The sequence below is a fragment of the Mesoplodon bidens genome, assembly GCF_964165515.1.
Source record: "Mesoplodon bidens genome assembly, contig: HAP1_SCAFFOLD_339, whole genome shotgun sequence".
Lineage (NCBI taxonomy): Eukaryota > Metazoa > Chordata > Mammalia > Artiodactyla > Ziphiidae > Mesoplodon > Mesoplodon bidens.
In genome coordinates this window covers 298,455-311,391 of record NW_027671724.1, presented here as the reverse complement: position 1 = coordinate 311,391, position 12,937 = coordinate 298,455, and the positions used below count along the sequence as shown (strand labels likewise).

Below are 12,937 nucleotides of genomic sequence, written 5' to 3'. Positions count from 1 at the left end.
GGATATAACATATGTAAACATTTATGCACCCAGCACAGAACTATCTAAGTATATAAGCAAATATTAACAGTCCAAATGGGAGAAATAGACATTAATACAATAATAGTAGCAGATTCTAATACTCCACTTACATCAACCATACAGATCATCCAGACAGAAAATCAGTAAGAAAACGTAGGCCTTAAAGAACATGTGAGATCACATAGATTTATCAGATATATACAGAATATTCCATCAAACAAAAAATCAGCAGAATCATACATTTTTCTGAAGAGCACATGGAACATTATGGAGAAGAAATTATTTTTTAGGCTACAAAACAAGACTTAATAAGTAAAGGAAGATTCAAGTGTATTCGGCAACACGTGTAAAAGTAAAGATCAATTATGAAACAAAACTGGAAAGTTCACAGATGTGTGAGATCAATCAACATGTAGTGAACTGTCCATGGGTCAATGAAGAAATCAAAAGAGAAATTTAAAGAAAAACAACCTCCAGAAAATGAGAATACAACATAACAGATTTATGGAATGCAGCAAAAGCAGTTTTAAGAGGTAGGTTCTTGGTGATAAAATGCCTACCTCAAGAAACAAACTAAGTTTACACAGGAAGAAAACAGAAAAAGAAGAACAAGTGAAGCCCAAAGGTACTATTAGGAAAGAAATAACAAAGATCGGGATGGAAATAAATGTAACAAAGACTCGAGAGACAATAGATGAAGAAGAGATGAATGAAATTAAGAGGCTTTTTTTCTTTTAAAAGATAGACAAATTGACAAAAGTTCAGCTAGACTCATCAAGAAAAGGATAGGGCTTAAATAAATAAAATCAGAAATAAAAGTGGAGACGTTATAACTGACACCATGGAAAAACAAAGCATTATGAGAGGCTGCTATAAACAATTATATGCCAGCAAATTGAACAACACAAAAGAAATGGATGCATCCTAGAAACATACAAGGCAGGACTGAATTATGAAGAAATAGAAAACTGAACATACCAATAACTAGTAAGGTCACTGAATCAGTAATCCAACACTTCCCACCAAAAAAAGTTCAGGACCAGCAGGCTTCGCTGGTCAGTTTTACCGAACAGTCAAAGAAGATTTAATACCTGTCTTTCTCAAACTTGCTGAAAAAGTTGAAGATGAGGGATGCTTCCTAACTTATCATGCCAGCATTACCCTGTTACCAAAACCTGACAAGGACACGACAAGGAAAAGAAAATTACACTCCTATACGTGTACACATCAAATACACACATCAAACTTCTGGAATGCTACACAGCAGTTCTAAGAGCAATGTTTTTAGTGATAATTCCTACTACAAGATATAAGAAAAACTTCAAATACACAACCTAAATTTGAACCGCAAGGAATTAGAAAAAGAAGAACAAATGAAACCTAAAGTTAGCCCAAGGAGGAAATAATGAAGATGAGAGCAGAAATAAATGAAATAGAAGCTAAAAAGACAGTAGAAATTATCAATGAAACTGAAAGCAAGTTCTTTGAAAAGATAAACAAAACTGACAAACCTTTAGCCAGGCTCACCAAGAAAAAAAACACTTAAAATAATTAAAATCAGAAATATCACAAATAATTAAACTAATAAAAGAGTTAGCAGACATAACTAATAACCACAGAAATACAAAAAATCATAAGAGACTACTATGATATTAAGCTGCATGGGCTGCTTACAAATTCTGGAGATTAATCCTTTGTCAGTTGCTTCATTTGCAAATATTTTCTTCCATTCTTAGGGTTGTCTTTTCGTCTTGTTTATGGTTTCCTTTGCTGTGCAAAAGCTTTTAAGTTTCATTAGGTCCCACTTGTTTATTTTTCTTTTTATTTCCATTTCTCTGGGAGACAATATTTGCAAATGAAGCAACTGACAAAGGATTAATGTCCAAAATGTACAAGCAGCTCAGGCAGCTCAATATCAAAAAAACAAAAAACTCAATCCAAAAATGGGCAGAAGACCTAAACAGACATTTCTCCAAAAAAGATATACAGATTGCCAACAAACACATGAAAGGATGCTTAACATCATTAATCAGTAGAGAAATGCAAATCAAAACTACAATGAGATATCATCTCACACCAGTCATAATGGCCATCATCAAAAAATCTACAAAAACTAAATGCTGGAGAGGGTGTGGAAAAAAGGCAACCCTCTTGCACTGTTGGTGGGAATGTAAATTGATACAGCCACTGTGCAGAACGGTGTGGAGGTTCCTTAAAAAACTAAAAACAGAACTACCATATGACCCCGCAATCCCACTACTGGGCATATACCCTGAGAAAACCATAATTCAAAAGAGTCATGTACCACAATGTTCACTGCAGCTCTTTTTACAATAGCCAGGACGTGGAAGCAACCTAAGTGTCCATCAACAGATGAATGGATAAAGAAGATGTGGCACATATATACAATGGAATAGTACTCAGCCATAAAATGAAACGAAACTGAGTTATCTATAGTGAGGTGGATGGACCCAGAGTCTGTCACACAGAGTGAAGTAAGTCAGAAAGAGAAAAACAAATACCGTATACTAACACATATATATGGAATCTAAAAAACAAAACGAAAAAAGGTCACAAAGAACCTGCAGGCAGGATGGGAATAAAGACGCAGACCTACTAGAGAATGGACTTGAGGACACGGGGAGGGCGAAGGGTAAGCTGGGACAAAGGGAGAGAGTGGCATGGACACAGGCTACCAAATGTAAAACCAATAGCTAGTGGGAAGCAGCCACGTAGCCCAGGGAGATCAGCTTGGTGCTTTGTGACCACCTAGAGGGGTGGGATAGGAAGGGTGGGAGGGAGGGAGACACAAGAGGGAGGGGATATGGGGATATATGTATATGCATAGCTGATTCACTTTGTTATAAAGCAGAAACTAACACACCATTGTAAAGCAATTATACTCCAATAAAGATGTTTAAAAAAAAAGAGAGAGAGAAAATAGGAGTCAGCATTCGTCTCTCAAGTTATAAAGTTTGAGGACAATGGTTACATACAATTTCACCTCTTTACTAAAGGAAGGATTGCGTACAAACTCTCTGTGCTCTTGATGAAGCAATGACAAAAACACAAAACAACACAGAAGATTGGGGGGCTGGCTACCGTGGGGCCCCTGCACAGCCAACCTGCAGACTCAGACCCAGCACCTCTATCCTCCTCTGGTCGGATGCTGTTTCCACCTTGTCGTCCTGGGATAACGTTGGGGGAATGCGTGCCTGACATCCCTCATCCTGGGACCCATCTGAGATGAGTTGGTGAGCAAATTAAATGTGGAGGGAGCCTGCAGGAGGCGTCGGAAGGACATGGAATGGGAGGAAGACCAGAGACGGAAGGGGAGGAGCGCCCATGTTCTCTCTCTTCTGACAGCTCTCCATCCTTTCTCTGAGCTTAAACGGGTCTGTGTTATTACCTAATGACAAAAGAAAACACCACGAAGGGAAGCACCCGCTGACTTAGTTCACAGGCTGTACTTACGGACACAGACTGGGGTGTGTCTGGACCACTTGGGGTCTTGCAAGCATATCCGGATGGAAGTCCCCACGAGCCGGAAACCAGGGTGGCACTGATAAACCACGGTGTCCCTGTAACTGAAGCCATCGCCGCTGATGTGGCCGTTCACGATGGGATCCGGGCAGCTGCAGAGAGAGGCCTGCTGAAAAACAAGCAAAACCAACAAAAACACGCTGGAGAGCTTGTCTTCTATAAAAGTACCACATTCGTGGATAAACAACAGAGTCCCACGGTATAGCACAGGGAACACTATTCAACGTCCTGGGATAAACCAGAATGGAAAAGAATATACAGAAGAATACATATGTATATGTATAACCGGGTCACTATGCTGTACAGAAAAAATTAACACACCATTGTAAATCAAATATACTCCAGTACAAAGAAAAAAAAAAGAAAATAATAAAAGTACTCCATTCAAAATTAGTTTATTGTCAAGTGATTGACAGCACTGAATGCAAACATTATTGGGATTTTTTCCACTTATATATATTCTATTTGATAAGAGTTTTCTTCAACTCATTAATTTTTCTTAACAGTTGTGGATAACATAAGTAATAGTTCAAATATAAAATTGTTAAAAGGTATTTCCCCAGGTATGATTTCTCCATTTATTTCTTTTACTTATTTTTCTTATTGATATTTTATGTTATTTACCTATTTATTCTATTTCCAAATAAAAGCCATAAGAAAGGAAGAGACACTTGGAATTAATATAAGTTCTGTAACCCTATAGAAAATGGGTAGCAAAGAAAAGGATGGAAGGATCTCCAGTGACAGGCCAAGATTCCTGAACTATCTGTGAAATTCCAAAGGAAGGACTGCTATCAGAAAATAAGTTCAATTTCAGAAAATGTCCATTTGAGTTATGTCTGAACTGATGTCTAGGGGAAACTGTCGCATACTCAGTTAAACACAGAAGTCCAGAGCTCAGGGGAGGGACATCCTGCAGACGGAGCAGATTTAGGAAAAACTAGATTACAGATGGAGGCTGAAACCCAACAGGTGGCTGAGCTCGCCCGTGAAGAGTGTGTACAGCAAGGAAAGAAAGGGCCCAAAGACAAAACTGGGGTGAACACCAACACTTAAGGGGAGGAAAATAGTATTGATGTGAGGACTCTGACATGTAAGGTCATTGGCAAACAGGGTGTCAGATAAATTTCAGTACCAGAGGGCTTCCAAGTGGGGAAGGAAGTTAGAGGAATTTTCAGTCCTTCGTGAGTTGAAGGCTGGGGAGTGACAAAGGTTCTTTGCCTGACCAAACTTTAATCCGGGTCCTGACACTCCTCTCAAGCCCACCTGTGCACCTCCTTGTAAAAGCCGACTTCAGCAAGCACCCTGGTAAGTCACCCTACAAGAACCCTCCAGCCTCAACATCTGATCCAGTTTCTCATCCCCACCCGCCACTGGTAGGTGGGTTCAGCCAGAACCCCTCCAAGCCCTGACGTTCCCTCTCAGGAATGTCCCACCCATGCCCCGTCCCTGCCCCTTGGCTGTGACCCCCACTGGCCCACACGGCATCCAGAGTTGAGTCATATCCTTTGTAAAATCCCATCACCCTGGTCCCTACACCAATCGCTCGGGTTCTAAATGAAGCCTGCCTCATTATCTTTAAGGTGCGTCATGAATATTCTTTCTCTGTAACAGTAGGAAGGTGCTGTGTGGTCCGGGGGAAGCTAGGAAAGGCGGGATTCCCTTCTTCTCTTTTATTCTCCTTCCACTTTCTTTCCTTCCCCTCCATCCGTCCTCCTCTCTGAGCCTCCCCACCACCACCTCTCTCCTCCTCACGCACAGGGAAAGAGTATCTTGTTAACAAACTATGGAGCATTAGGAGTAACTGACATGAAAAGCATGTGAGTGACACAGGGGTTTCGGATAGACAAGGAGAGTTCCTAAGTTGTCCTCAGAACTCGCTCCTTAGGCTGGAGTGGCTGCAGAGCGTTTTGGGGTGGATTTCCCCTGGCCACTACCACCCCGAATAGAGCACCCAGCTGCCAGTGCTTTACTCAGAGTACAGCAACCCCAAAGCTGAGAGCATGGCCAAATGACACTCAGGGTTAATGCCACCGTTCTGGAAGAAATCACAACAATACACTCTATTTCTGTTTAAGGCAATGCAGCTGCATTGTGTTATCCTAGGTTTGAACTAGATCTGTTATCAGCAGGATGACTCTGCAGAGGACAGAGGGAGAAAACCAAATCGGTGATAGGTATCCCTCTTTGAGCAGAATCTCTGCCCCAACATTTGTAAGAGGTCGGGTCAAGTTGTGCTCGATTCGCCTGATCTTTTGTCACCTCTGCAGCTTTTCCACTCAGCCGGATCCAGGTCAATAAAGCTGATTCTGACCAGAAGCCAGATCGCCTCCCCACACCAGGCGTGAAACAAGCAGGGAACTGGGAGGAGGCTGAATGTTCTCCAGGGGTTGAAGGGAGAGCTTCTGAGGCTGTTATCCTGGAACATGGATGTGGGCTCCTTCCCAGAGGCTGGGCTTTGCACGGTGACCTCCGTCAGTTAGAGACGTGGAGCCCCACTCGCATCCGCGAGACAAGAAAGGAGCCAGAGCCACCACACGTGGGCTTACTACTGCAGGGATCCAGCGACTTCCGAGGTGAGAAGGAAAAGATGTAATTTCTAGAAGCACACACCAAAATAACACACTCCAATCCTCAAAGGGAGTGTGGCCACCTGACTCCTGGCTGTTACTCTAGAGAACGTCGAGCATTTGGGGGTATTCTGAACCTGATCAGCACTCCAAGAGGAGGGACCCGGGCTCAGGGTGACCGAGACGCTGAAGAGGGTACATTGTGACAGAAAGTCCCCATCCCTCTCCGTGATCTGCACAGCCTCACTCTTGACTTGGACAAACACAACTGGCTAGGCTCACTTTTAAACCTCAATCATATTTTTTTCATCTAAGTTTTCAGTAAGAGCATATGGTTCAAAGCTGCATTCTCTGTTGAAAGCCTGGCAAATAAGCACTCCTAACGGCAAGGAGATATCTGTACACTCTAGAAACCAGATGGCAAGGTTGACAGGCTTGTGTGGAAACAAAGACTTCCAACAGCAACTCTCCTCTGACACGTGGTCACTTCAGTTCTGGGAGGAACTGACCTTAAAGACCTAAAGAAAATCGGGGATATCTTTCAAAAACACTCCGTTTCAGCTCAGTGCCTGAAGGAGAGAAGAATTGACACCATCCCCTCGAACGTCACTTCGTCTTTTAAGTAAACGTGGACACTGTGACTTCTGGATCTGAAGCCGGTAGAGAACAATCTGTTTGTCACTTGTGTAACTTTCCAGCCCTCAGGTGAGTTCCTCTTTAAAACATTCAAAGCCTTAGACCAATTACGGGGCTATTTCAGAAATACAGAATATTTCACGTACAGTATTTAACCAGAATTTCAACAGTAATATGTCAAAACGCTGTAGAAGGGAGAAACTGTATGAGGTGGAATTTGAATTCAGTGTCCTCTGAGCTCTATTTCAAATTTAAGATTCTGTTATCCTATAATACTGGGATATGTCCTTTATGAGTTTTTTAATGTAGCCCCAGTTTTGTTATAGACACACTATGTAGAAAGCATTTCTCTATCTTTGTAACTATGTTCAGATATCTGCTGACAGTCTAACACGTGTTAGTCACTCATTAAACATTTGATGAAGTGAACAGAGATAAAGTAACTTCACATTTTCAAAGCATTTCCAAATCCACTGTCTCCTAGGTGGCTTTCCTCTATTGGAAAAAATTGAATGCTGATTAGCTGTGGGCCAGCTATGTCCTTGGGGCTGGAGATTCAATGAAGAATAAGATACAATCGTAAAAGAGACGGGAGGTCTGACACGGAAAGCATCCCAGGGTGTTTGCCCCTAAAGAGGTGAGGAGTGGGGGAACTTCCCTGGTGGTCCAGGACTTAAGAATCCGCTTTGCAATTCAGGGGACACCAGTTCAATCCCAGGTCAGGGAACTAAGATCCCACATGCCGCAGGGTAACTAAGCCCCCGCGCCACAACTAGAGAGAAGCCCACGCACTGCAATGAAGGGCCCTAAGAACCAACACAGCCAAAATAAATAAGTAAATAAAGATTTTTAAAAAATAAAACGTATACTAGGAAAAAAAAAAGAGGTGAGGAGTGGGGAGGGACTACGTGTAGCCCAGCTGGGCTAAGCACAGTGATGAATATGCATTGTTTTTTAATGAGCACAGGATGGTCCCACAGAGGAACACTCACTGCTGTACTCCAAGTGGTGGTGTGCTTTTCAGAGAGCACTTAATACACTCCAAAGTTTGGGTTTTACTTTTCTCCTAAAATAGCTTTGGAAATACCTTTTGCTGGAAGCATCTTACATTCTCTATCTGGGACCCTGAAAGCTGAGCCCTATGGTAGCTGCCACATTTTTATGGGCATTTTGGACTGTTCTTTGCACAATATTCAAATAGTGACAGGAGATTTGCACCTGGGCTCTACTGTTTCCCACGGCTCCTGGGGACAGGATTTTTGCAATAACTCAATCTCAGACCAGAAGACAAGGAGGAACATCCATCTATGACCTGCAACGATGGAAAAACAGAGGAGAGAAATACAGAAACAGAGACACACAAGAGCCTACCTATGAGAGGGGGTGGTTCCTGTGAGACAGCTATCAGGGTGGTAAAGGAAGGCTGTGCTTTGTTTTTCAGCCTGGCATCCCCCAGGCGAAGAGAATTGTGTTTGGGATTAGGGTTGTCCTCCGACCTCTTATGCCCTGCAGGAGAATTAATAATTTAGCAGGCAAGTCTCCTGCAGTTTTTGGTTCCAGTACTGTATTTTTGGTGGGCTTTCCATGGGTTTAGGGGCCTTCCGCCCTGGTGAAGGGGAAGATCTCTGGGCGGGGGGGGTGGATTTCAGGGTGAAACTGAAACTCACCCAGCCATCTCCTTCAGCACTCTGGGTTCCCTACAGCCCCTGCCTGCAAGCCGCGCTTCTCCAAATGAACTTCCGACAGCCTCACGTCGGTCTGGTCACCATGAAGCCCTGGATAGTGTGTAGCACCGCATACTCCCTGTCACTTGTATGCAGCACAAATGAAGACAGCTTTGAGGTTCATAATGTCTGTTCAGCAGATGCACTTCAAAGGAATCTCTTTTAAAATAAAAGCCTGCTTGGAGTTAAAAATACATTTTGCATAGTAGAGAAAAATGAAGAACAATTGTTCTCTCCCTCAATTTTTTTGCTGTTGACTTTAAAACCCAGACACTTTTTTCTTAAAGTTTTCCCATTTGAATATGACAATAAAACATCTTCAAAGTTTTCCCTTTTTTTGCCACCTGAGAAGTATGTAAACTGTCACCATAAAGTTTTTAAGTACCTTTGAAATATTAAATGTAATTAAAACATAAGGATCTTAAGACTGTGGGACTTATAGAATAAAATGTAAACTCAATATTTGTTTCACAGTTAACATACAATTTGTTAGCCACAAGGAGAGTTTATTTCTTCCTTTGCAGCAGAAATTCATTTTCTGTCAGTTGCAGGTTATACCATTATAAGTACTGAACACAAGTATGTAAGATAACTGTTCTCTAAATTTAGTGTGCGCATCTAAGTGCTATTTATAGGTTGTTTCTGCCATGCCAGGCCTGTTCCTTTACCTCGAATCTTTACTCTCACTTTAGTGACTGATTTGATAAACAATCCAAAGTTTCCATTTGGTGGTGATCAAATGTTCAATACCACTACGACTATGCAGAAGCTTTACATGTCATTTAGCCCAATACTAAAATGTACTGCATATAAATATTAATTGTAAATGTATGAATCGATTTGACATCCACTCTCATTACAGCAAGTCTGGAAAGGTGAAGAAAGGGGGCACCTCACTGTGATCTCCAGCAGCTGAGTTTACTTAGGGTATCAACGAACAACACTGACGGTACAATGCCCTTATGCCTGAATCCGTGAAAGAAATTTAGAAAAGAAGACACTTAAAAAACATTTTTTTATTTTTACTTTTTTTCCTTATCAGCTTTTACATTTTTTTTACTTTTACTTTTTTACTTTTTTTAAACTTTTATTTATCTCTTCTTTTGAATGTATCTTAAATTTTGCAAATGATGACCTCTGACAAGAAAAGAAAAAGCAACTGGAAAATTTGCTTATTTCCCCATCCACTGCTAAAAAAGACACATTTTTTGGCAGGAAGTCTCAATACCACACTTGGCAACTGATTCCTAAATTCATCTGTATATGTAACAGGACCCCATAAAACGGCAACGTTTATATGAGAAAATAAAGAAAATGATTTGTTGCCAGTCACGGTGGGCTAACTTAGACAAAATCCTCCAGTGAATAAAGTAGAAAAAATGGACAAACTATGTTTAAGAAAATCTGCTTGATGATAACAGGGAAGGTACTGAAGTTCTATGTGGCCAACATCAAGGACAGGATCGAGCCCCAGCAAAGCAAACCTGCAGTGGAGGTTTCCCTAGTTCTGAGGACGTTGAAATTGGAAACGGTGGCTGGTGCGCTGAGGTGCCAAGGGCGTCTTCCCTCAGACTCGTGGGTCGTGGCCTGAAACACTGAGGTCAGGGGCCACCAAGGGTTGGACAGAGGGAGGTTGACAAAATTCAAAATGTGCTGCCAATTCAAAACCAACCCAGAGTTGCCCTTGGATTCACGAGGTGAAATGTTTCAGAAGAACATCACTCCCATACAAACAAACAGAAAATGCTGAATGATCTACAGAAGCCTTAGTTGTACTGGAGCCCATCGGAGAGCTGAGATTTCAAGAAGTTCAAATGCACGGACTCCACACAGGAACAAGCTCTCCAAAGAGCTGGTATGTGGATCCCTCCACCTTCCTAGAGCATGGGGGCAGGGGGGCTGCCGTGAAGGAGGGGAAGAGTTGGACAATTTTTTAGCAGTCATAGGTGGCTTGCTCGTCTGGTTTAGAATCACTGAGAGCTGAAGACACAAGGGAAGTAGGTGCACCCCTCAAGCTCTTTCCCTTGGGCCTCCTCCAGGTGTTCATGAGAAAGACTCTTGACAAGTCTCACGTTGTCACACGCTTAACTTCTCTCCAGGGTTCCCAGTCCCACTTGGGAACCGCAGAACAAAACCACAAGTATACAATTATGTTTTCTTAACAAGGTAAAAAAGAGCATCTTAACACCTTTACTAATATATACACCAGATGGTATTGGTAATGTTTGTTTCCCCTTTGGGAATTAAACTCTACATGAAACCTAAAGGGAAGAGGATTTTCCAGTGTGTGGGGAAAGGGGGCATCCGGGGTGTTAAGAAGGCTTACTGTGCAGGCTCTGTCTCTGTCTCTCTGCATCTCTCTGCATCTCTGGTCTCTCTCTCTCCATCTCTCTTTGTCTCCTGGTCCCTCTTTCTGCCTGTCTCTCTGTCTCTGACTCATTCTCTTCTGTGCTTGTACATAAAAGACTAATCTTGGACACTGCTGGACACGCATCCAGTCGAGGTACAGCCCGTCCTCGAGTTGCCCCCAGCAGCAGCTCAGGTCTCCTTGTTGGAGGAGGGGGAGCATTCAGAGTAGCATGCACATTAACTCTGGTGGAATCACAGGAGAAGCTTACATTACAGGAGAAGAGAACAGAATGTGGGGTCAAAGCACAGAGGAAGGGTTATATCACCCTGAGAAATGTCACCCCCTTTGGTGAACTCAGTGCTCCCGACAAGCACTGTTGCAAGAGAAGCATCCATGAGTCTTAGGGCTGCCCGGGAAGGGCCCTCCAGACCCCCTAGGAAAGGAGGGCACACAGACGCTACTAGGACGAACACAGCCACGCGTACGCTGAGCTCCCACAAGGACACAGAGGAACAAGAGAAAAAGCCTCAAATGTACGTGGGAAGGATGCACAGGGAAATCTGAACTAGCAAGTCTTTTCAAGAACAAACTGGAATCCCAGCTTTCCAGGGTCCAGGCTGACGCGGCTTCTCTGTGCTGACCGACCCGGTCACACAGGAAGTGCCACATGCTGGTTTGAGTGCCTCTGTGTCCTGCTCCATCTGACTTTCCCACTCTCCTGCTCTCTCCCATCATTTAATTCACTTTTTACATCTTAATTTTGATTCAACTAGTCTGTGTCCCTAATAGTTTATTATTCACTGAATTACATGGTCAGCAGACAGTACTCCCTCATCCTCCCTCTCCTCACCATGGGGCAGACATAAAAATGCAAACACATTTTTTTTGGGGGGGGGCGGTTCTTTGAGGGGGACGCTAAGCAAACCATTCTTTCAGATACATTTAATGTACTGAGAACAAGGGCATTTGGAAACTAACATGATCAATTATCAGTTTCTCCACGGATTCTTCAAAAGAATGTCAAAATAAATGCGTTAGAAATGAACAAAAATGAAACCTTGGCACTACGATATCTGGACACTTGGTGAAGACAGTGTATTTATTTTGGTTCTCTTCTTTAAATTTAGAAGTGCCTCAAATTTGGTGCCTAAAAGTTTAAAGAAAACACAGTGAAAACATAACTTTAATAGTTAAAAAAAATAAGGCAATACCAGACCACCATACTTTCTGGATCCCAGCATATATAATTTTATAAACCACATATAATGCAAAATATAACCTCATCTTTCTATAACTATACACACTTTTTTCTACAGCATTTGTTTCTGCCTTATAGCAGATGCCACGTAGTCAACAAGGTAAAACACTTGCCACATTTTTCAGCATATCAGTTTTATACCCCCCATGACATCATTCCTATGGTTGCTGTCAAGCCTTGACTTTTAGTCAGTGAAAATTCACCGGGCACCTTCACCAAGTCTGGGAGCATCCTCGGGGCACGTCACCCCTCTCCTCACCCTCCCACCTTCCTCTTGAGAATCTGTGGGCAGTGCTGTTAGCGCTACCTGACACATCTTCTGGACCTCAGCAGGCTTGGGTGCCTTTGTGGATTCTTTCCCAAGCCTTTCCATGGAGCTACAGGATCCTTCTCTACCCTTGCCTCACCTCTTCTAAGTGTGGAGTTTCCCAGAACATCCCCTGGAGGAGTCTCTCCTGCTTTTGGGCTCCTTCTGACATCTCCCAGACGACCACGAGGCCTCGGTGCCTTGAACCTTCTGGGGATCCCCTCCTCCCGTCTATTTAATTTGAGGACAGCGTAGGCCTTCATTTCAGCTTTTCCCCTTTCCTTGTTCATGTCAAATTTCCAGGTCTGGGCCTTCTGACACTCAAGACAGGACACTTGAGGATTAAAAACATGATTCAAGACCACACTGTCTCACCTGAAAGTGTCAAGATCCTGTTTTTCAACTCAAAAGACAAGAAAGTGTTGGCCGTTTTCTGCAGTTCATTTGTAGAGTTAGACACCAGACTCAGAGGCCTGTGCCGAGCTGTCAGCTCTGGCCGCACCCGTTAGGCTAAAACTTAACACGCGT

At 42.8% G+C, this 12,937-nt stretch overlaps 1 protein-coding gene across 1 annotated transcript in view; it reads right to left on the bottom strand.

Annotated features, from left to right (window-relative positions):
* Nucleotides 1-5,137, bottom strand: part of LOC308611111 (protein WWC3-like) — a gene marked incomplete at both ends in the record, with an annotated part of 51,309 nt that extends 46,172 nt beyond the window's left edge. The window contains 3 exon segments of the mRNA XM_081260023.1: nucleotides 3,124-3,262; nucleotides 3,496-3,673; nucleotides 5,042-5,137. Coding sequence (XP_081116149.1) covers nucleotides 3,124-3,262; nucleotides 3,496-3,673; nucleotides 5,042-5,137 — 413 coding nt within the window.
* Nucleotides 5,138-12,937: the final 7,800 nt, after the last annotated feature.